Here is a 27,894-nt window from a genome sequence, read left to right as displayed (position 1 = left end):
CTCTTATTGCAGTGAGCTTGATGACGCAGAGGACGGAAGCAGCGGGGGAGCCGAACTTCTGAGTTTTACAAAGTTTTTAAAGTTTCTAACAAGTTTGTTCCGGACTGTTCTGGTGTGACGGAGGGATCCCGGTCCCGGTGTGAACGCCCCCCCCCTCCCTCCGCGGCCGGTCGCTGTTAGCTGTTAGCCTGTTAGCTTCAGAGGAACTTCAGTCAGTTTAGTTTCCACAAACATGTCGGCAGGAGACCCGAGAGGACAGTTCCTCCACAGCCTGCCCGCCCCCGTCCTCTGGGAGTTCAACAGGGTCATGGACGGACTGTCAGACCTGGACTGGACCCGCTTCGGTGAGTCCGAACCAGAACTAACACGGTCGGCTATCAGCTAACAGGGAGCTGGGGTGGGGTCTGTCTGTGTAGTGAACTTTAAAGGTCCCGGTTCATAACACTTTAAATATGTTGTGTATAAAATGTGGGGGTCATATGGTGTTGGGGGGCCGTACCTGATCTGGACCAGTTCAGCTGGATTTCAGGTACATGAAGGTGTCACAGCTTCCCTGGAGGGGGGCAGGAAAGAGTCCAGGATTGTTCCACAGTCGCTGAGGTAAACACTGGACCCATTAGACCGATCAGGAGGATCTGGCTCTGATCTGGCTCTACAGATCTCACTTTTTCAGAGATGCTCACATGTTTCCCGGGGAAACCCGCAGCCCGCAGCACCGCAGGCTGCGTCCTACAAACCGCGAGAAACACAGACCAGCTCAGAGACCGGCCTCGTTGGTGAGCTCAGGATACAGGAGACCGTTGGTAGCGGTCAGGTTTTGCTGGACCCCATAGACAGTATAGTTTCTGGAGAGCAGTGAAGCCAGGTTTGGTCCTATAGTACATGGCTACTTCCTGTTGGAACCAGGGTCTACTGCAAGTGATCAACATAAGACTTTAAGTTTAAAGGGGCCGTAGAATCCTCATGTCCAGGATCATACTTGTATTCAGGGTTTCTACTAGAAAATGATTTCATGCTTTAATGTTAAAGGAGACCCATTAAACTGCTTTCCTAGACCTATATTGTAGTCCTGTGACTCCTGTATGGCAGCTTTGCATGATTCAAAGTTAAAAAAAAACACTTCTTATCTTAAACTGGTTCTTCCTGTTGGCCTTCATTTCAGCCTCTGTCTGAAACAAGCTGTAGAAGCTCCTGTCTCTTTAAGCCCCCCCACCCCCAACCCTCAAAGCCCACTGTCTTCTGATTGGCCAAGACCTGAAGAATGTTACCAGGCTGTTGTTGCTGGGCGGAACAGGCAGACTGAGCCGTTGCTATGGGAGCACATGCCCATATATGGAACACCGGCTCCGTCTGGCTCGTATAGGGCTCGTAGAGCGTCCTCGCTCTGCATGAAGAGAAGGCTGAAGCAGGTAGAGAACGAGGACGGACTCGCCGTATGTGGGTTCATGTGATTTTGTGAGCGAGGAAACATCTCGGCGAGTAGCGCCATTTGGTCCCAAGAGCAGAGGTTTGACGAAGTCCGGTTGCAGGATAGTTACCGCCACGGTGTGTTGTTTGTCCCGCCCCTCCTCTACTGTGATTGGACAGCTAGGTAAAAAGTGACAGTGACGAGCGCGGCGTTTTTCCCAAAGTTGAACATTTTTCAAATCTCGGCGACTGGAAAAAAACACTCAGCGCTCGTCACTCTGCTGCCGTTTTTATCAGCTCGCGGCCCTCCCATTGCGATGAATTGAAAAAAGACGCTGCCGTCAGAAGAAGCTTTGGTGGACACGGGCCCTTAGGTGGAGCGGAGCCGTTGGTAGAAAACGTAGTTCAAAACAGAGCGTTCTGAACAGGAGGAATTCTGAGGTTTTTGCTCACAGGGATTTCTTTTAAAATTAATTTCTTGAAGTTCTGGTCATGTTTAACATGAACATCCAACATTAAAACATTGTAGAGAAGTTATAAAATGTGGAAAAGCTGGATCTCTTTTAAAAAACACATAACAGTTCTCGTCCTGTCCGCTGCTTCAGCTCCTCTTTATACCCTCCTTCTGTTTTAGCTCCTGTGTCTTTAAGCCCCCTCCCTCAACTTGTGTCTGATTGGCCAACTTCCCCGAGCACAAGCGGAGGGGCGGGGCCTAGCTACACCGCACTGAATTAAGGCCTATCATGCAAAACTAGGGCTGTGTTTGAAACGAAAGGCAGCTGCCTCAGAAGGCATCACTTTCAAGCAAAGGCATCTCTGTTAACTTTGGTTTCGAACAGCCTTCTAGGGCAGCACTTATGGCAACGTGTGATGTCAGCACGCCGTCTTGGCTAAGGCTAGCATCTCTCTTCTGACAGCCAGAAGAGAGATGCTAGCCTTAGAATCAGCTAACTATCCAAATGGTTACAGCCGCCGGCTGATATGATGGTTCTTTGTTTAGTTCTTGCTAACTTTTCAATAATCAAAGCGAGGAAACTTTATAAACGTATATTTTTATATATATATATATATATACAAATTCGGCTTGTTTGTCCGCCATCTTGTCCAGTTTTTGTAAGCTGCCGCGGTCGCATTGTTTTATGGGTAATAGGCAGCATTGACGCTGCCTACATAACCGGCTGTTACAGGGCATTTTGAAGGCATCTCACGAGACAGGAAGAGGTCGTACGAGCCGTTAGGAACAGCACTCGATGCCTCGCTGCTGTCCTGTTAGACACCTCTCTGGTTTTACTGAAACTGGATCAGAGTTGATGAGAAGTTATTGTCCTGTTTCCCCTCTGATGTCCTCCGGCTGCTCTGCCTCCACTTTTGGTGACTTTGAGTTTGTGTGTTACCAGTTACTTTTGCTGCTAACAGCAGCTGCGGCTAGCCACCCAGTTAGCCGTGCAGCTAGCCGTCCTGTTGCTGATTCTGCCCGGACTGGAAGTTTGCTGTGTTTACACTTCTTACATTAGTACAGAAGCTTTGGACCGCTGGTTCAGAGCCAGCTGATAACAGCAGCTATCGTTAGCAGCAGCTATCGTTAGCAGCAGCTAGCAGTTACTGTAGCGTTAACAACAAGTAAAGCTATCTGTCCATTTCCCTTTCCTTCAGAACCGTAAAAATACTTTCTGTGAGACACTGAACAACCTCCACCTTTTGAACGCTTCTCTGGAACTTGGGCTGGTTTATGTAAAGTTTGGGGGCGTAAACAATAAAGATCCCAGATGTTACCTCACACGTAGCGCTTGTTGGCATTCGCCCGTTTTCTGGGGTCTTTTGCTTGCGTAACATTTACACATGAAGATGGAAGCAATGGAGATTTAAGCTCACGGTCTGTCAGTACTGAAGTCTTTTATTCAATGATGCCAAGATAAATACAGTTCACTGTCTACGGCACCTTTTAATGACGTACAGCAGAAACACCATAACCCTGGTAGCTGCATGGCTGCACCAACACAAAGTCTTGTTGTTCAGTGTGTTTGTCTGACTCGGATCTGTTTCATCAGCCCATCTATACGAGAGCTTCTTAACTAGACAACACGGTTACACCTCTCATGTGTGACGGGATGTCGCAGGGTCGTGATGTCATTTTTGGGCCCACATGAAGCCCTCCATGCAGGCTTTGGTTGGCTTCACTGTTCCAGCTCTCGCTCACCTCCTCGCTGGACCTGGAGGACGTGAAAACCGTTGGCTCGGCCTGTGATCTCAGACCGGGTGACCGTCTCAGGTGTTGAGGTGTTTCCAGTCCTGCAGGAGTCTGAAGAGCTGCTCGATGAGCTCTGGTTTCTTTTCTGTAGCTTTATTTTGTTTTCCTTGTTTTAAAACTGACCTCTCAGTCTCTCCCTGTCTCTCTCGTAGCGTCAGAAGTCCTCGGTGATCAGACCGCCGTACGATTGGCTGAGAGGAGGGAGAGGCGGACCGACTGGGTGATGACCCAATGGCTGAATAGGAACGGCCGTGTCAGGCAGCTGATCGACCTCTTGGAGCGTCTGGATCTACTCCGCCCCCGTGACATCATCATGGACTGTGAGTTCACTGACCGCTGATGACGTCTGACCCCGTGGGGTCGGAGGTCAAACACTGCAGGACATCTGAACACTGAATCTCTGTCTCTCTCTCTCTGCAGGGGCGTCCAGCCTGAAGCCTTCCTCCTGTCCTCCTCCTCGTCCCCCTCCTCAGCCCTCTCTCCCCCAGTTCGACCCTCCCCCCAAACAATCTGAGGCCCCGCCCACACTGAGCACCTGCAAACTGAGCACAACAGGTAACACACTATATAGTATCAGAGCTGTGATCAAATATTATTAAAGAGGTGGGATTCTGCTTTTTGGCTTTTTCCCTCTCCTTTATTGAGTTATATCCTTTTTTGTGCATGTAACAGGTTTGCAGAGTGAAAAAGCCCAAAGGGAGTTCCCATCTCCCACAGAAAACTCTGTTCTGAACTGAAAACAAGCTCGTTTGTAGTCCAGCCGCTTTGTGACGTCACAGGGATGAAAGCTAAATGCGCCTCAGATAACGCTCGCCAAGCGGCTACTCCGACACGCCCTCAGAAACAGCGAGCTGCAGCACACAGCTCTCCTCTCCCTTCCAAACACTAGCTACCCTCCAGGCAGTCAGTGGACATAAAGTTGTTCCTGTGATGTAGAGACAGAGCTCAGTTAAAACTTTATGGATACAGATTAATAACTCACCGCTCTGAAACTCTCGCTCCAGTACGGCTGAACCCAAGCTGTTTACCGGCTTCTCGCTGACCCGCCCTTCTCTGCTTCTGATTGGCTAGTAGTCCTTAACTAGGAACTGAGCATGTGCAGCTCCCAACAAAGATCATTTAGAGACAAGATGTATCACTCCAGAGCTAAAACGAAGCCTTCAACACAGGCTGAAACAGATATTGCGATTATGATTCGATTTTTATTTTTTTAGTTTAACTAAAGTTCAATATTCACTGCAAGTCTATTTTTGACGGAAGGCGCGTGAAGCAGCACAGAGCAGATGAACCAGGCAGGAAGTCAGACAGAGAACGGAATAGACAATACGGTAAACGCCCTGTGTGTCCCGTTCGTGCATCAACAATAAACACGGTTAAAACTGACACAAACATCAAGGACAACCGAACAAATCAACAAAATCTGAACAAGTCAGCAAAATTTGGTTAGAACCTGCGTTTTATTTCTGAGAAGCCCAAAACCAAATGGTTCAAGAACCACATTACATTTACTTTTTTACATTTAGCTGACGCTTTTATCCAAAGCGTTTGCTATGCATGTCAGAGGTCGCACGCCTCTGGAGCAACGAGGGGTTGAGTGTCTTGCTCAGGGACACGTTGGTGGACGTGTCACAGTGGGGATTGAACCCGGGTCCACATTCAGTTTACTTTGCGTGCCTTGGATCGGTGTTTTAGGTGAATTTTACAGGAATGGTAAGAGGTTAAAACTGAATGTGTTAACCTGCTGTATTTGGAGAAGCCAGATGCACAGACTCTCTGCAGGTCTCTGTGGACCCGATGAAGGAACGAGTGTGTTCGCTCTGCGAACGCAGGAAGTCCAGATGTGTGTCGTTTGTGGTTAAACTGGAAACACGACGTGGATTACTGATTCTGAACCCTCAAATCTGAACGTTACTTTTTATTTATAACTGATTATTAATAGTCTGGACGAACCAGCATGTGGAGAATACATTTTAAAATAAAAGATAATTATTCCAGACATTCTACGGTCAGAGCTGCTTCTCTGCAGCGGTGGAAGGAAATAAAACACATTTCTACAGTAAACACGTTGGATCAGCCGGTTTACTCAGAAGCTTTAATTGTACTGTACAATATATTATATAATATTAATGAAGGCAGAAGGAGCAGCTGGTCATCGGTTGATCCTACAGTGAAATAATGAACAAAACTCCTTTATTCAATTGTTCATTTTAGATCAGAAAAGGTCTGATTTGGTGACATAAAGTTTTTAACTTTGGCAGTTTGCTGCTTACTTTGGTTCCAGTTAAGTTTTTTCACTGGACTTGAACTACTTATATTTACAGAAGAACTACAAACATGGCGACGTTCTAAAACCTTGTCCCAGCAGTGTGTGTGGATCTGCTCTTCATCTTGTGCTCTTTGTTCAGTAGATAAAGGAGGAGGAAGACCACTTCCCAGACCCACCCCGCCCCCGTCCAGTCTGCGGTCTGACAACCACCGTCCCCCCCAGGTAACACACACACACACACACACACACACACACACACACACACACTGCATGATATTAATAATATATAATGAATATTATATTAATAACAACGATGATGTCGTCCCTCAGCCCCCCCTGGCGGTGGCGTGCAGCAGCAGCAGCAGGGTGATGCGCTGGTCGTATGAAGAGGTGCATGCTGGGACGGAGGGGTTCTCCCCCTCCCTGCAGGTGGGGGAGGGGGGGTTTGGCGTCGTGTACAGAGCGTCTCTGAGGAACACGGACTGTGCTGTCAAGAGACTCAAACAGGTCAGCCAATCACAGCACAGACATGACCGATGCAGGAAATCAATAAATTAGTATTGATCAGAGCGATCAGACTGTAAACAGCAGCAGTGTTTCTATTGGTCGACTGACGACCTCACAGAGCAAATTAATTACCAGGCTCGTCAATTGCTGTCCCTGACAGGAAGTGGGCTGTGATTGGTCAGTGTTGTTGTTTGTGTTGCAGGACTGCCTGCTGGACTGGACTCTGCTGGAGGAGAGCTTTCAGACTGAAGTGGACAAACTGACAAAGTGAGTTCTGGTGATTCCGTCCGTCTGCGAGCGAAAACAACTTACAGCAATAATAAACTGATCACCGATCAGCAACAGATCAAAGTCACTGAACTGTAAAGTAACACAGCTGTGAGGGAACCTGTCCGTCACTTCGTGGTCACTAAACATCAATGCACTTTATATTTTCGTCTTCACGTTCATTCGCCGCAGACACGAACGCGAACGTGTGACTCGCAGCAGATCTGACCTCGTGTTTCTCTTCAGGTTCAGACACCCGAACATCGTGGACCTGCTGGGAATCAGTGAAGGACGAGGATCAGTGTGTCTCATCTACAGCTACATGGAGAACCGCTCACTGGAGGACCGGCTGCACAACGTAACACACACACATACACACTATATACACACTATGTAATACACACTATATACACACTATGTAACACACACACACACACACTATATACACACACACTATGTAATACACACTATATACACACTATGTAACACACAGTATATACACACTATGTAACACACACAATATACACACTATGTAATACACACAATATACACACTATGTAATACACACTATATACACACTATATACACACTATGTAACACACACACATACACACTATATACACACTATGTAATACACACTATATACACACTATGTAATACACACTATATACACACTATGTAATACACAGTATATACACACTATGTAACACACACTATATACACACAATATACACACTATGTAACACACGCACACACACACACACAATATACACACTATGTAACACACACAATATACACACTATATACACACTATGTAACACACACACACACACACACACACAATATACACACTATGTAACACACACACATACACACTATATACACACTATGTAACACACACTATATACACACTATGTAACACACACTATATACACACTATGTAACACACACTATATACACACTATGTAACACACACTATATACACACTATATAACACACACTATATACACACTATGTAACACACACTATATACACACTATATAACACACACTATATACACACTATGTAACACACACTATATACACACTATATAACACACACTATATACACACTATGTAACACACACTATATACACACTATATAACACACACTATATACACACTATGTAACACACACTATATACACACTATGTAACACACACTATATACACACTATGTAACACACACACACACACACTATATACACACACACACTATATACACACTATGTAACACACACTATATACACACTATGTAACACACACTATATACACACTATATAACACACACTATGTAATACACACTATATACACACTATGTAATACACACTATATACACACTATGTAACACACACACATACACACTATATACACACTATGTAATACACACTATATACACACTATGTAATACACACTATATACACACTATGTAACACACACACATACACACTATATACACACTATGTAATACACACAATATACACACTATGTAATACACACTATATACACACTATGTAATACACACTATATACACACTATGTAACACACACACATACACACTATATACACACTATGTAATACACACTATATACACACTATGTAACACACACACATACACACTATATACACACTATGTAATACACACTATATACACACTATGTAACACACACACATACACACTATATACACACTATATACACACTATGTAACACACACACATACACACTATATACACACTATGTAACACACACATACACACTATATACACACTATGTAACACACACACACACACACAATATACACACTATGTAACACACACAATATACACACTATGTAACACACACAATATACACACTATGTAACACACACACATACACACTATATACACACTATATACACACTATGTAACACACACACATACACACTATATACACACTATGTAACACACACACACACACACAATATACACACTATGTAACACACACACATACACACTATATACACACTATGTAACACACTATATACACACTATGTAACACACACTATATACACACTATGTAACACACACACACACACACTATATACACACTATGTAACACACACTATATACACACTATGTAACACACACTATATACACACTATGTAACACACACACATACACACACTATATACACACTATGTAACACACACACATACACACTATATACACACTATGTAATACACACTATATACACACTATGTAACACACACACATACACACTATATACACACTATGTAATACACACTATATACACACTATGTAACACACACACATACACACTATATACACACTATATACACACTATGTAACACACACACATACACACTATATACACACTATGTAACACACACACACACACACAATATACACACTATGTAACACACACAATATACACACTATGTAACACACACACATACACACTATATACACACTATATACACACTAAGTAACACACACACATACACACTATATACACACTATGTAACACACACACACACACACAATATACACACTATGTAATACACACAATATACACACTATGTAATACACACAATATACACACTATGTAATACACACTATATACACACTATGTAATACACACTATATACACACTATGTAACACACACACATACACACTATATACACACTATGTAATACACACTATATACACACTATGTAACACACACACATACACACTATATACACACTATGTAATACACACTATATACACACTATGTAACACACACACATACACACTATATACACACTATATACACACTATGTAACACACACACATACACACTATATACACACTATGTAACACACACACATACACACTATATACACACTATGTAACACACACACACACACACACAATATACACACTATGTAACACACACAATATACACACTATGTAACACACACAATATACACACTATGTAACACACACACATACACACTATATACACACTATGTAACACACACACATACACACTATATACACACTATGTAACACACACACACACACACACAATATACACACTATGTAACACACACACATACACACTATATACACACTATGTAACACACACACACACACTATATACACACTATGTAACACACACAATATACACACTATGTAACACACACAATATACACACTATGTAACACACACACATACACACTATATACACACTATGTAATACACACTATATACACACTATGTAACACACTATATACACACTATGTAACACACACAATATACACACTATGTAACACACACACACACACTATATACACACTATGTAACACACACTATATACACACTATGTAACACACACTATATACACACTATGTAACACACACACATACACACACTATATACACACTATGTAACACACACACATACACACTATATACACACTATGTAATACACACTATATACACACTATGTAACACACACACATACACACTATATACACACTATGTAATACACACTATATACACACTATGTAACACACACACATACACACTATATACACACTATGTAATACACACTATATACACACTATGTAACACACACATACACACTATATACACACTATATACACACTATGTAACACACACACATACACACTATATACACACTATGTAACACACACACACACACAATATACACACTATGTAACACACACAATATACACACTATGTAACACACACACATACACACTATATACACACTATATACACACTAAGTAACACACACACATACACACTATATACACACTATGTAACACACACACACACACACAATATACACACTATGTAATACACACAATATACACACTATGTAATACACACTATATACACACTATGTAATACACACTATATACACACTATGTAACACACACACATACACACTATATACACACTATGTAATACACACTATATACACACTATGTAACACACACACACACTATATACACACTATGTAATACACACTATATACACACTATGTAACACACACACATACACACTATATACACACTATATACACACTATGTAACACACACACATACACACTATATACACACTATGTAACACACTATATACACACTATGTAACACACACTATATACACACTATGTAACACACACACACTATATACACACTATGTAACACACACTATATACACACTATGTAACACACACACATACACACACTATATACACACTATGTAACACACACTATATACACACTATATAACACACACTATATACACACTATGTAACACACACTATATACACACTATGTAACACACACTATATACACACTATGTAACACACACACATACACACTATATACACACTATGTAATACACACTATATACACACTATGTAACACACACATACACACTATATACACACTATATACACACTATGTAACACACACACACACAATATACACACTATGTAACACACACAATATACACACTATGTAACACACACATACACACTATATACACACTATATACACACTATGTAACACACACACATACACACTATATACACACTATGTAACACACACACACACACACACACACAATATACACACTATGTAACACACACAATATACACACTATGTAACACACACAATATACACACTATGTAACACACACACATACACACTATATACACACTATGTAACACACACACACACACACTATATACACACTATGTAACACACACAATATACACACTATGTAACACACACAATATACACACTATGTAACACACACACATACACACTATATACACACTATGTAATACACACTATATACACACTATGTAACACACACAATATACACACTATGTAACACACACAATATACACACTATGTAACACACACACATACACACTATATACACACTATGTAACACACTATATACACACTATGTAACACACACTATATACACACTATGTAACACACACACACACACACACTATATACACACTATGTAACACACACTATATACACACTATGTAACACACACTATATACACACTATGTAACACACACACATACACACACTATATACACACTATGTAACACACACTATATACACACTATATAACACACATTATACACACTATGTAACACACACTATATACACACTATGTAACACACACATACACACACTATATACACACTATGTAACACACACTATATACACACTATGTAACACACACACATACACACTATATACACACTATGTAACACACACTATATACACACTATGTAACACACACTATATACACACTATGTAACACACACACACACACACAATATACACACTATGTAACACACACTATATACACACTATATAACACACACTATGTAATACACACTATATACACACAACGTAACACACACACATACACACTATGTAACACACACACACGTACACACTATATACACACTATGTAACACACTATATACACACTATGTAACACACACTATATACACACTATGTAACACACACACATACACACACTATATACACACTATGTAACACACACACACACACACAATATACACACTATGTAACACACACTATATACACACTATATAACACACACTATGTAATACACACTATATACACACAACGTAACACACACACATACACACTATGTAACACACACACACGTACACACTATATACACACTATGTAACACACACTATATACACACTATGTAACACACACACACAATATACACACTATGTAACACACACAATATACACACTATGTAACACACACTATATACACACTATGTAACACACACACATACACACTATGTAACACACACACGTACACACTATATACACACTATGTAACACACACTATATACACACTATGTAACACACACTATATACACACTATGTAACACACACACACACACAATATACACACTATGTAACACACACAATATACACACTATGTAACACACACTATATACACACTATGTAACACACACACACACACACAATATACACACTATGTAACACACACTATATACACACTATGTAACACACACTATATACACACTATGTAACACACACTATATACACACTATGTAACACACACTATATAAACACTATGTAACACACACTATGTAATACACACTATATACACACAACGTAACACACACACATACACACTATGTAACACACACACGTACACACTATATACACACTATGTAACACACACTATATACACACTATGTAACACACACACAATATACACACTATGTAACACACACAATATACACACTATGTAACACACACTATATACACACTATGTAACACACACTATATACACACTATGTAACACACACTATGTAACACACACACATACACACAATATACACACTATATAACACACACTATATACACACTATGTAACACACACTATATACACACTATGTAACACACACTATATACACACTATGTAACACACACTATGTAATACACACTATATACACACAACGTAACACACACACGTACACACTATGTAACACACACACGTACACACTATATACACACTATGTAACACACACACACAATATACACACTATGTAACACACACTATGTAACACACACACATACACACAATATACACACTATATAACACACACTATATACACACTATGTAACACACACTATATACACACTATGTAACACACACTATATACACACTATGTAACACACACTATATACACACTATGTAACACACACTATGTAATACACACTATATACACACAACGTAACACACACACGTACACACTATGTAACACACACACGTACACACTATATACACACTATGTAACACACACACACACAATATACACACTATGTAACACACACAATATACACACTATGTAACACACACTATATACACACTATGTAACACACACACATACACACAATATACACACTATGTAACACACACTATATACACACTATGTAACACACACACATACACACTATGTAACACACACACGTACACACTATATACACACTATGTAACACACACTATATACACACTATGTAACACACACACACACACACACACAATATACACACTATGTAACACACACAATATACACACTATGTAACACACACTATATACACACTATGTAACACACACACACACACACACAATATACACACTATGTAACACACACAATATACACACTATGTAACACACACTATATACACACTATGTAACACACACACACACACAATATACACACTATGTAACACACACAATATACACACTATGTAACACACACTATATACACACTATGTAACACACACTATGTAACACACACTATATACACACTATGTAACACACACTATATACACACTATGTAACACACACTATGTAACACACACTATGTAACACACACACACACACTATATACACACTATGTAACACACAGTACATACACACTATGTAACACACACTATATACACACTATGTAACACACACTATGTAACACACACTATATACACACTATGTAACACACAGTACATACACACTATGTAACACACACTATATACACACTATGTAACACACACTATGTAACACACACTATATACACACTATGTAACACACACTATATACACACTATGTAACACACACTATATACACACTATGTAACACACAGTATATACACACTATGTAACACACACTATATACACACTATGTAACACACACTATATACACACTATGTAACACACTATGTAACACACACTGTATACACACTATGTAACACACTATATACACACTATGTAACACACTATATACACACTATGTAACACACTATATACACACTATTTAACACACTATATACACACTATGTAACACAGTATATACACACTATGTAACACACTATATACACACTATGTAACACACTATATACACACTATGTAACACACTATATACACACTATGTAACACACACTATATACACACTATGTAACACACACTATATACACACTATGTAACACACACTATATACACACTATGTAACACACACTATATACACACTATATACACACTATGTAACACACACTATATACACACTATGTAACACACACTATATACACACTATGTAACACACACTATATACACACTATGTAACACACTATGTAACACACACTGTATACACACTATGTAACACACTATATACACACTATGTAACACACACTATATACACACTATGTAACACACACTATATACACACTATGTAACACACACTATATACACACTATGTAACACACTATATACACACTATGTAACACACTATGTAACACACACTATGTAACACACTATGTAACACACACTATATACACACTATGTAACACACACTATATACACACTATGTAACACACACTATATACACACTATGTAACACACACTATATACACACTATGTAACACTATGTAACACACACTATATACACACTATGTAACACACTATGTAACACACACTGTATACACACTATGTAACACACTATATACACACTATGTAACACACACTATATACACACTATGTAACACACTATGTAACACACTATATAACACACACAATATACACACTATATAACACACACAATATACACACTATATAACACACACTATGTAACACACTATGTAACACACTATGTAACACACACTATGTAACACACTATGTAACACACACTATGTAACACACTATGTAACACACAGTATGTAATGTGTTACGTTGTGTGTGTGTGTTTTCAGGAGTGTGTGTCGCTCTCCTGGCCTCAGAGAGTCTCTGTTGTTGAAGGAGCATCAACAGCTCTGCAGTTCCTCCACATCCCCCCCGACGGACACGCGCCGCTCATCCATGGAGACGTCAAGAGGTCAGCGTCACATGACATCACAGCAGGTAGCAGTCATGTGACAGACGGGTACCTCAGCTGGGAACATGAACAGCTGTAGTCACATGACTGTCATGTCTGTAATGTGCGGCGTGTTGAGTCTAAGAGCTTCCGGTCTGAATATGAAGGTCTCTTGTCTCCGTGTGTGTCTGCAGTTCAAACATCCTGTTGGACCGCCACCTGGTGGCGAAGCTGGCGGACTTCGGTCTGGCTCGGTTTGCGGCTTGCGGCTCGTCCGGACGCACGGCGGCTCAGACGGCGTCGATCGGAAAGACTGCGACGGTCAGAGGAACGCTGGCGTACCTGCCCGATGAGTACGTGAGGAACGGAGAGCTGGGGACCGGCGTGGACGTCTACAGCTTCGGAGTGGTAAGCAAGGCCGGCGCAGGCTTCCCCCGCCGCCACTTGCGGAGCTCCTCAACTCCAAAAACTTTCAAGCACATTTTTGTTCCACCATCTCGTAAAACTGTCAATATTTAAAATCTACACAGCTGATTTCACCTCAGAACCTCTCAGAAGTGGATTTAGTGATGAAATAACGTGTGAAAACTATAAAATATAAAACTTCCTGTTGCTGGCCTCTGTCGGGCGCAACGATGATGCAGCGAATAGTGACGATTCTCTCCGTGATGCCGGACGGCTAGCCGCCAGGTTCTGAAAGGCTGATGATGGTACCTGCCACTGCCGATGAGCTTGAGGTGGAGTGACCTCGACCTCCGTTTCTTTCCTAAAGTTAGCTAACGTTAACTTACTGAGGCTGAGCATAGCTGGTAGAGTAGGCGGTGCTTCCAAGCTAACGCTCGCAAGCTCGCATCCTCCTCTTCATTTTTTATTGCAGCCGCTTCTTTCTCTTCCTTATCTATTGTTTTCTTTCTCTCAGCAGCTCCGCTCGGCTTTCGTTTGCTGCCGCTTCCATTTCCACAAACACTAACGTTACACTCGCAGATGCAGCTATCTGACGGTGGATCGGTTACAAATCAATCCCACCGTTTTAATCTCAACTTGTTCGTACAAAAACTGATCTTGAATCAGTACGGTGTAATCCACCTGCTCTAGGCCCGCCCACCTTTACAGTAGCCAATCAGCACAGTGCGTTGTGGCCTGCGTCCAATCATTACCTGGCCAGACAATCATGAGACTTCATTTTTTGTAAACAACCGCCATCACAGAGGGCCCCTCTCTGCCCAAGGGCCCCTGGGCACGTGCCCAGATTGCCAGTATGGTAGATCCGGCTCAGGTGGTGAGACACCGCAGGAGGGGCTGATGGGCAATGTAGTCTGTCGGTTCACTGAAGATCAGTCGGCAAGTTCAATGAGAAAAAGACCTAGTATAACATCTTGCCAATGGACTACAGTTGAAAATTAGCCTGCTGGCTAACACTGGCAGATTTACAGAAAATGTTGATTAATTAGTCCTTAAATAAATAAATGAGAAATAAGACTGAAGAGTCTGAAATCAAAGCCAGCTGCAAGTTTGTTCCAGGAAATAAAAACATTAAGGTTTATTTCAGTTGTGCAAAAGCAGCTGCTGGACGTTTCAGTAACATCAATCATCAATAAAACCTTCAGCTCAATCCTGAAACAACACAGTGAAGAGGATGTCATCAAATCTCGTTATAGTTTCGATCCAATCGATCAACTGGACGTTTAACTGTGTGTGTGTGTTGCAGGTGCTGTTGGAGGTCCTGACTGGTCGTCGAGCTCTGGAGAAAGACAGGAAGTCAGGAGAGAGATACCTGGTAGGAACAAACACACACAGGTGGACCAGGGTGCTCTTTAAATGTTCCTGCGATGTGACTCAGTGATGTGGTTCTGGTTGTGTAGAAAGATCTGGTGGAGGAGGTGGAGGACAGTCCGGCTGGTTCGTCTGCAGCGTCCTGGAGGAGACAGCTGGACCACCGGCTCATCACAGGTCAGTCTCTTATAAGTTAGATATTAATTATATACACAGCATCTCACAAAGGCAGTCCACCCCTCAGATCTATGTAAATATCTTATTCTATCTTTTCATGTGACGACACTGAAGAAATGACTCTTTGCTCCAGTGTAAAGTAGTGAGCGTACAGCTTGTAGAACAGTGTAAAGTAGTGAGCGTGCAGCTTGTAGAACAGTGTAAAGTAGCGAGCGTACAGCTTGTATAACAGCGTAAAGTAGCGAGCGTGCAGCTTGTAGAACAGTGTAAAGTAGTGAGCGTGCAGCTTGTAGAACAGTGTAAAGTAGCGAGCGTGCAGCTTGTATAACAGTGTAAAGTAGTGAGCGTGCAGCTTGTATAAAGTGTAAAGTAGTGAGCGTACAGCTTGTATAACAGCGTAAAGTAGCGAGCGTGCAGCTTGTATAACAGTGTAAAGTAGCGAGCGTGCAGCTTGTATAACAGTGTAAAGTAGCGAGTGTGCAGCTTGTATAACAGTGTAAAGTAGTGAGCGTACAGCTTGTATAACAGCGTAAAGTAGTGAGCGTGCAGCTTGTAGAACAGTGTAAAGTAGCGAGCGTGCAGCTTGTATAACAGCGTAAAGTAGTGAGCGCGCAGCTTGTAGAACAGTGTAAAGTAGCGAGCGTGCAGCTTGTAGAACAGTGTAAAGTAGCGAGCGTACAGCTTGTAGAACAGTGTAAAGTAGCGAGCGTACAGCTTGTAGAACAGTGTAAAGTAGCGAGCGTACAGCTTGTATAACAGCGTAAAGTAGCGAGCGTGCAGCTTGTAGAACAGTGTAAAGTAGCGAGCGTGCAGCTTGTATAGCAGTGTAAAGTAGCGAGCGTGCAGCTTGTATAACAGTGTAAAGTAGTGAGCGTGCAGCTTGTATAACAGTGTAAAGTAGTGAGCGTACAGTTTGTATAACAGCGTAAAGTAGCGAGCGTGCAGCTTGTATAACAGTGTAAAGTAGTGAGCGTGCAGCTTGTATAGCAGTGTAAAGTAGCGAGCGTGCAGCTTGTATAACAGTGTAAAGTAGTGAGCGTGCAGCTTGTATAACAGTGTAAAGTAGTGAGCGTACAGTTTGTATAACAGTGTAAAGTAGTGAGCGTGCAGCTTGTATAACAGTGTAAAGCAGTGAGCGTGCAGCTTGTATAACAGTGTAAAGCAGTGAGAGTGCAGCTTGTATAACAGTGTAAAGTAGTGAGCGTGCAGCTTGTATAACAGTGTAAAGTAGTGAGCGTGCAGCTTGTATAACAGTGTAAAGTAGTGAACGTACAGCTTGTATAACAGTGTAAAGTAGTGAGCGTGCAGTTTGTATAACAGTGTAAAGTAGTGAGCGTGCAGTTTGTATAACAGTGTAAAGTAGTGAGCGTGCAGTTTGTATAACAGTGTAAAGTAGTGAGCGTGCAGTTTGTATAACAGTGTAAAGTAGTGAGCGTGCAGCTTGTATAACAGTGTAAAGTAGTGAGCGTGCAGCTTGTATAACAGTGTAAAGTAGTGAGCGTGCAGCTTGTATAACAGTGTAAAGTAGTGAGCGTGCAGCTTGTATAACAGTGTAAAGTAGTGAGCGTGCAGCTTGTATAACAGTGTAAAGTAGTGAGCGTGCAGCTTGTATAACAGTGTAAAGTAGTGAGCGTACAGCTCGTATAAAAGTGTAAAGTAGTGAGCGTGCAGCTTGTATAACAGTGTAAAGTAGTGAGCGTACAGCTTGTATAATAGTGTAAATCTGCTGTCCCCTCAAAATAACACATCACACAGCCGTTAATGTCTAAACCGCTGGCAACAACAGTGAGGACACCCCTGAGGGAAAATGTCAGTTCATTGAGGGAACCATGAATGCCAACATCTACTGTGACATACTGAAGCAGGATACCCTCCCTTCAGAGACCGGGCCGCAGGGCAGCGTTCCAACACGATAACAACCCCAAACACACCTCCAAGACGACCGCTGCCTCGCTAAAGAAGCTGAGGGTAAAGGTGACGGACTGACCCAGCATGTCTCCAGACCTGAATCCTACTGAGCATCTGTGGGGCTCCTCAAACGGAAGGTGGAGGAGCGCAAGGTCTCTAACATCCACCAGCGCCGTGATGTCGTCATGGAGGAGTGGAAGAGGACTCCAGTGGCGACCTGTGAAGCTCTGCTGAACTCCATGTCCAAGAGGGTTCAGGCAGCGCTGGAAAATAATGGTGGCCACGCAAAATAATGACTCTTTCGGGCCATTTGACACTTCGCTAAGCCCCGCCTCCGTTAGCTACTGTTGCTAAGTCTGACAAACTGTCGGCGCTGCTGCTGTCTGTTACTCTGGAGAAATATTGTCAAATTTGTTGGAAAAAGCATTCTTAGAAAGAAGCAGACAGTTTTGCAGTTGCATTGTGCATTTGAAGGTTGGATTCAGGCTCTCAGACTCAAACAGACAATAAAAAAATGAAAGATAGAAGCTAAATCCTACTGATCACAGAGTACAAGTGAACCACCGCATCCCCCGACCACTGAGACAAAAGACAACGATATCAACGATCAACAGTGTTCCTGTACAGCTGGTCGGCCTCTGTTCATTGTTACAGTCATTAAAAAGCAGAACAGCAGGACTTTATTACGTTACATTCAGCAGGAAGTTAGCCAGCGTTAGCTAACTAACAAAACATTAGGAACAATCCACAGCCGACATGTTTCTGGATTTATTTCAGGTTTTGGAAAGAGAATAAATCGTCCTTCTCCTTTCAGCCTCTCTGGGTAGCTGCTGTAACTATTACAAGTGACCCAGGAACAGCGTTTGACCAGATCTTTGAAAAATACAGCTAGAAAAGCAAGAAAACGACTCTTTCTGCATCAGAGTCAGTGGAGAAAGTGAAAGTGTTGGACTTCAGTTAGAAAGAGTCCTATACTGCGCTGTGATTGGCCAGCTGCGTATTCGGGGCGTGGCACACTCACTACTTTACACTGGAGCAAAGGATCGTTTCTTCAGTGTCGTCACATGAAAACAGAATCAGATATTTACAGAAATGTGAGGGGAGGACTCACTTTTTTCACCGGACGTGACCATATTTGGACGAGATGGCGGAGCTAACGGCGTGTGCGGAGCTAGCTAGCTTGCTTAGCGAGGTGCGTCTGTAACTCACGTTAACTGTCATTTTAACAGGCTGATAAGTTTGTCTAGAGAACAACAGTCTTAAAACTAAATGTGCTCACCAGAGAAAGTGAACAGCTGACTCCTAATGAGCTTTTTCAACGGCGCTGGTTAAATTTACACAGTGCCGAGGGTACGCGTCACTCTATACTGATTGACAGGTTGCCATGGTAACGACTTGTCAATCGTAGATAATCCCGCCCTGAAACTTACTCTGCTTTGTGGTCTATTTTAAAATAAATGGGACCATAATTTACTAAATGAACATCATGCTGTGTTGAAGAAGACTTGAAACTAGCGACTGAGACCATAAACTCATCAGGAAAGTGTTTACTGAGGGAATAAATCAGCTGACAAGTAGAAACATTTTAACATTATTTCTAATGGAGCCGGACTTCTTTTTGCAACCTGAAGAGTCGCCCCCTGCTGGCCGTTCGATAGAATGCAGGTTTCAGGGACTTCTGCGTTCACATAAGATCGCAGACCGGAAGCTTCCTGCTTGGTTCGAGCGAGGAATGTACCCTCAGTGTGTTTTCCTCCTCATGATGTTTCCTGCCTGTTACCTTCAGCTGCTGTGTTCATGTTGTGCCTTTAGGGGGCGCCGCAGAGCCAGCTGGCTGTATGGAGATGGTGGCTCTGGCCGTAAAGTGTCTGGACAAGAAGAGGAAGAAGAGGCCGCCCATGACCGAGGTCAGAGAGACTCTTTAAAGTTTTCCTGTACGCAGACGTCCTCTGCCTGTCCAACAACACAGGCTGTATTTAAAGATGGCCGCCGCCATCACAGATATGTGTGTTGTAGCGACCAGGGGTGGAGCAGGGACTATGTTATACCCAGAGCCATGTAGAGAGAGAGTTAACAGGACTGGTTATTGCCTAATGAAGCGTCAGCAAATAGTAGTTTTAATGTTAACGTTTTAATATCTTTACACAGTCGTTAACTTAACGTTAATGAGCTAACGTTAGGCCCTGTTGCTGTCTGTAGCATGAACTTTATCAATAGTAGTGATACAGTGGTAAAGATTTCATTCATTAACTGTTACGTCTGGATGAAAACTTCTCAGAGTTAGATTTCAATGGCAGGGCTTTTTCTTTCAGCATCTCTCTCAAATACTGATAAAGGTAAAATATAATCAGATTTTTTAATTGCATATTTTGACATTTTTAAGACATAAAACATTTGTAATATTAACGTGTTGTTAATAAAGTTCAAAAAGGAAAAAAACGACATCCGTACGTCTAAACCTGTTGGTCTGGAGCTGCGGGTCAATGATACTGAAAAGAATACTGAAGGCTAGAGCAGCAACAGTTAGTTGATTAATCAATTAGTTGTCAACTAATAAATTAATTGGCATCTATTTTGATTATCGATTCATCGTTTTTAGTAATTTTTAAGAAAACCAAGATTTCTTTCCTCTCCTGTAACAGTAAACTGAATATATTTGGGTTGTGAACAAAACAAAACATTTGAGGACATCACCTCAGGCTTTGAGAAACACCGATCAACATTTGTCCCCATTTAATAGACTAAACAAATTGATTAATCGACGACACAATAACCAGCAGATTAGTCAACTATTAAAAAATAATCATTAGCATTATTTGCTCGTTCTGACTGCTCTGCACTAGAGGGAGGATTTAAAATGTTTGTGTGTACATGATTGTAAATAAAACTAACTCGGAAATGGCCTAAAGTTAACTTTTAATTTCACGGTCGTAGCAGCGCTTTGCTAATATAAATTGTACAATTATGATTATGTAAAACATAAAAATATAAATTAAGGTTTCGTAGTACTCCATGTACACAGAATCTCAAATTGAAATGCTTTTATTTGAACAGATGAATCGTCAGATTGTGGCTGTAATGACCTGTGTGGCCTCCAGGGGCCGCTGGCTGCACTGTTGGTCTTTTTATGTGGTGTTCCTCAGGGTTCCTTTTCGGGTCCTCTTCTGTTCCTCATGTCAATGTTCTCCTCTCAGGTGTTCGACAGACTTAAGGACATCCACAACATCGTGAGGAAGACCAGCTCCTCCTCCTCCCCCCTACCCAGACCCCCTCCCCCCCTGGACTCCAGTGTGGGAGCTCTGTCCCAACAGCTGTCCAAACTGGGACCACTGGAAGACACCTATCAGCTCCCCCAGTCCTCTCAGTTCTCCTCGTCCTCCTCCTCCTCTTCTTTCTGCGCCCTCACCCCTCCTAACCCGCTACACTCCGCCTCTTCCTTCCCCCCCTCCTCTTCCTTCCCACCCTCCTCTTCCTTCCCCCCCTCCTCTTCCTCCTCCTCGTTCGCTGGTCCGTGTGAAACCGATGAGAGTCGAGGTTTCTCCCAGTATGACCCTCGCGCCCAAGTCAGATCTAACGGGACCAGTTGTCCGTCCGCACCAACCAGAGACCAGAATCACAGCTCAGCTGCTCCGGGGGGGTCCCAGTCCAGCCAGCCTTCTGTCCCTACTGAGGACCAGTACAACTTCCCTCCCCAGCCCAGCAGCACCAGTGACAGGTCAGGGGCTAGGGTCCTCACAGGGGCCCCTACAGGACCAGACACCAGAGGGCAGACCACAGCAGGGCCCTATGGTGTCCCACAATGCCTCTCTGTGGGGTCCCTGCGTTCAGTGTCCCCGGGACCCTCAGGTACATCAACAGCTCTTTAAAGGACCAGATGAGTTCATGTCGTGGAAACTGAATTACTGTGAATTCTCAGAAGTCGGTATGAAATAATGTGAAGCTGCCGGCAACAGCACAGTTTGCGTTTTGGCGGTGTAACTGCAGAGAAGAAGCGCGTCAGGTTGCGGCGTAGGTTTGACGCCGAAGTATAAAGTGGCGATAAAAGAAGTAATATGGAGTCCGGTCGACTCAGGTCAATATAAATAACTAAGAACAAACTGTTATGTCTCAAAATCTTCTCAAGTTAATTAATTAGACTGAAAGATTATTTCAACTTCGTCCAACAGAATTTGCTGGAAATAATAAAATAAGAATCAGAAAGGATCTTTATGGTACAGACGTTTTAAAAGAAAACGTGTTCGTTTTGGAAAATCTCACTGAGCTGTTTTCTTCTGAGATTTGACCTCATGGACTCTATAAAAAAATTATATTTATAGATATGAAGTGGAGGAAATTAGGGATGCACTGAATGTTGGCAACTGAAATTAATCGGCCGAAAATAGCCAAAACATAACTTTCTGTGTTCGGCCTAATGAGTCAAAAGATCGAATAAACTTTACCAAACAATCACGTTGCCAAGAAGTCGGCAGTGTGGAAGCATTTTAAAGAGTCCGAGCTGTTTGGAGACGCTGTTTTGCTGAACTGTCCAGCACATCCGCTCCATCTGTGGCTGACTTCTTAGAAAAGAAGCGCTTTGAGTGTTTCTGTCATTCGTCTGTGAGAAGGAGATTAAGCTAGCCGCGCCTACATTTGGAGTGCACACGTATTCCAGCCTTTATGGTAAGTGAGGCGGCCCAGAGCGAGCTGAAAGGCAGGTTAGAGACTTTATCCTGTCAGTGTGTCTCTTTACAAAGACAAGTGTTGTAGTATGAGAGTCCTGCCTGCAGAGAGGCTGGGAAGTCTTCATGTTACGCCGTACGAGAACCACATACATTATTTATAAAATCCCTTCGGAATGGATGGATTTAGCGCGAGGATGCACAGGTGACAGCAGAAAAAGCACATTTTGACTATTTAATTTATGCAGTGGGGGGGGGGGAATTGGCAAAATGAATGGCGGGGGGGGGGTTCTATAAAAACCTTGTTCGGTGTTCCGGCAATATTTTCCATTATATTCGGTTTTGGCTTTGGACAAGAATTTTCATTGTGGTGCATCCCTAGATTCAATTCAACAAGTTATCTCAGTGCTTTTTAAGGTTTTTTTAAAGGTCTAGACCGTACTCTGTGATGTTATTTACAGAAACCCAACATTTCCCACCAAGAGCAGCACTAGGCGACAGAGGCAAGGAAGATGAAATTAATGTAAAAACTAATACATTTCCATTTCCTGTGTGTTCAGTCCACGTGAACCCCAGTAAGCAGCGTTTCCTGGAGAAGAAAGCTCTGTACGAGGAGGGAAGGATTCAGACTCCAGAGCTGCTGTCGTCTGACGAACTCTGTAAAGAAAACAACATCTTAATTCCTAGATTTGAATGTATCTTAATACATCTCTTCGTGTTATCATGTCGTATTTTATCTTGCCTCGTGAGTTTTTCTTGTAGTCTAGCTTTATTTTTTTATTTATTCAAAATGAGAACATTTAAGAATATATCAGAAGATGATGATAATATAGAACCTAATCCCCGCTCCTTCCGGCGAGAGACGACTATTGTTTGATCCTGTTTGTACACACATGATGTTAGTTTAGTCAAGAAAGTAGGAGTTTGTTGTAAGACTGAAAATACTTTATTACAAAGACTACAAACCCAAAAGTCTTGTATGTGACATCATAACTGTTTCTCTGTGACTGAAGCTAACGTCACTGAAAAGCTAACATTGCTGCAGCTAATGTAAGCTAACGTCACTGCAGCTAACGTCACTGCAACGTCCTTTCATCAATACTACTGTGAGTAGAAGATGCGATGAAAGGACCAGAAGTCGTTGGATTAAACACAGCAGATGAGACACATCTGTGCATGGAACATAGCTAGTAGCAAGCAAGCAATAAATGTTAGCTTAGCATTATAGCGCTAACATGTTGATGATGTATATTGTGAGAGACGAGAGATAGTGAGAGAGAGTTCACTGAGCGTTTTCACACAGAACTAAATGTTACTTTACACTTTTACAACAAACTGCGACTTTCTTGACTTAAATTTATTTTAAACTAACAAACGTGTGTAATTCAGGGCACAATTCAAACGGGATCAACTATATTAGTCGTGTCTCGCTGTTGACTACTGTACATATTGTTTCTAAAATAACGTCCAATGGGGCAGAGGAGGATGAACTTAAGCTCTTTATAATGAAGCTTCTTGCAATGCTTTACTTTAAGGACATATTTTCCTCTAAACCCTTTTTTCATTGAATAAACATTAGCTTCAGTGACGTTAGCTTCAATGACGTTAGCTTCAGTGACGTTAGCTTCAATGACTTTAGCTTCAGTGACGTTAGCTTCAGTGACGTTAGCTTTAATGATGTTTGCTTCAGTGCGTTAGCTTCAGTGATGTTAGTTTCAGTGACGTTTGCTGCGGTTATGTTAGCTTCAGTACCGTTAGTTTCAGAGTACATTAGCTTCAGTGACGTTAGCTTCAATGACGTTAGCTTCAGTGACCTTAGCTTCAATGACGTTAGCTTCAGTGACGTTAGCTTTAATGATGTTTGCTTCAGTGCGTTAGCTTCAGTGATGTTAGTTTCAGTGACGTTTGCTGCGGTTATGTTAGCTTCAGTACCGTTAGTTTCAGAGTACATTAGCTTCAGTGACCTTAGCTTCAGTGACCTTAGCTTCAATGACGTTAGCTTCAATGACGTTAGCTTCAATGACGTTAGCTTCAATGACGTTAGCTTCAATGACGTTTGCTTCAGTGCGTTAGCTTCAGTGATGTTAGTTTCAGTGACGTTTGCTGCGGTTATGTTAGCTTCAGTGTACATTAGCTTCAGTACCATTAGCTTCTGTTTCGGTGAAATTAGCTTTGGTGACATTAGCATCAGTTTTGGTGACGTTCGCTTCGGTGACGTTAGCTTCAGTTTCAATGATGTTAGCTTTGGTGATGTTAGCTTAAGTTTTGTGATCTTTTGTAATTTCGTATTTTCATCTTCAACAGTTTTACGATAAACTGTGACTTTCTTACCTTCTTCTTAAACTGACAAACATCTTGTGTGTAATTCAGGGCACAAATCAAATAGGATTTAAACATTTAGCAAGGATTACACTTTCCACGTACGCGAGGGCCCGCGAGGGGCCGTGTGACGAAAACATTGTCATCTGAGGGGGTACGTGTAGGTTCTGTGTCGACGTCCGCGTGCCTCCCGTTTTTTATGACCGACTACGCTACCAGGGCACAAACCGATCTAATAAGCAATTGTGGAACAGAAGTAGTCTGCGTCTGTGGCGTCCCCAGCTGTCCGTGTGCTCATGCGCTCCAGGGTATAGTCGAGGCTTTAGTCGTCTATCGCTGTTCTGAACATATTTATTTGGAAATAAACTCCCATGTGGTGGAAGGGACGAACTTAGCCTCTCTATAAAAGGCAAAAATATTCCTGTATGCAGCCCTCATCTCGCCTCACATTTTCTCATTTCATTTTTCATGTTTCCTCAGACAGAGGGAGGAGTTCTGCTGAGTCCAGAGGACCGGAGGAGAGCGACGAGCTGGATTATCTTCCTGCTGAACACGACTGATGCTTTCTTTCAATGACTTGACACAAATCGCTGCCATCTGGTTCTGAAGGACCAAAGGCCACCCATCTCAGAGCTGTGGGCTGTTTTGTTAACTGTCGGCCTCAAACCCCGCTAGGGCCGCAGCTTCACAGACATTAGTTGAATCCGTTAACTGTTTTCCAGTCTGAGGCCCGCTCCTTCCTGGTTCAGTCTTGAAATACACAGCAGCCATGTCGTCTCTACGTCGATGTGAACTGCCGTTGAGTTTGCACGTGAAGCAGCACTGAAACACATCTCTCTACACTGAAATTAACAACATATTCACATATCAGGCTTTACAAATCAACCAAAGACATAACATCAGCAGAGATTACCATGAAGGTATGACGACGACATCACGCCGACAGACAGACAGGAAACAGCCTCGTTAGCTACCTTGGACAATTTACTCATGTCTGTTTACTGATTTTTAAAATTCAGACAGAAACACTTTTAATTATTAGTAATTCTTTGTCATAAAATGCTGAAATATATAATATTTGAATGTAACTGAGTTTGTCCTGTTTGCTTTGGGACTCTCAGTCCAGCTGATTAATGTTGACTTTGATATTTATTGGTTTTTCAGATTTGTAAACTGGTTATAACAATATGACACACTGCAGAACAAATGAGGTACTCAGAATATATATATATATATATATATATATATATATATATGTGTGTGTGTGTATTAGCTAATTGAAAGTACTTTGACTGATATTGCAATATGATATCAGAGGGAATAATCAGTATTCTCATTTCATTAAAAAATATTAAAATGA

At 41.7% G+C, this 27,894-nt stretch overlaps 1 protein-coding gene across 3 annotated transcripts; it reads left to right on the top strand.

Annotated features, from left to right (window-relative positions):
* On the top strand, positions 1-27,894 carry irak1 (interleukin-1 receptor-associated kinase 1). 3 transcript variants are annotated; one of them, XM_038722647.1, is made up of 15 exons: positions 1-344; positions 3,808-3,975; positions 4,076-4,210; positions 6,064-6,143; positions 6,252-6,428; positions 6,631-6,695; positions 6,942-7,053; positions 15,599-15,720; positions 15,894-16,107; positions 17,408-17,476; positions 17,562-17,649; positions 21,370-21,464; positions 22,752-23,403; positions 24,776-24,874; positions 27,015-27,894. In XM_038722647.1, the coding sequence occupies exons 1-15, from the start codon at positions 233-235 to the stop codon at positions 27,092-27,094; spliced, it is 2,268 nt and encodes a 755-aa protein (XP_038578575.1). In that variant the 5' UTR covers positions 1-232; the 3' UTR covers positions 27,095-27,894. The 3 variants fall into 3 exon arrangements, with proteins under 3 accessions (XP_038578575.1, XP_038578574.1, XP_038578576.1); XM_038722646.1 differs by having other exon boundaries at positions 6,061-6,143; XM_038722648.1 differs by lacking the exon at positions 24,776-24,874 and having other exon boundaries at positions 6,061-6,143.

This window comes from Micropterus salmoides, unplaced genomic scaffold (genome assembly GCF_014851395.1).
Source record: "Micropterus salmoides isolate LMB-PRFRI ecotype aquatic unplaced genomic scaffold, ASM1485139v1 Ms_hic_scaffold_16, whole genome shotgun sequence".
Classification (NCBI taxonomy): Eukaryota; Metazoa; Chordata; class Actinopteri; order Centrarchiformes; family Centrarchidae; genus Micropterus; species Micropterus salmoides.
Note: the sequence above shows the minus strand (reverse complement) of the source record. Positions and strands in the feature narration are given on the sequence as shown.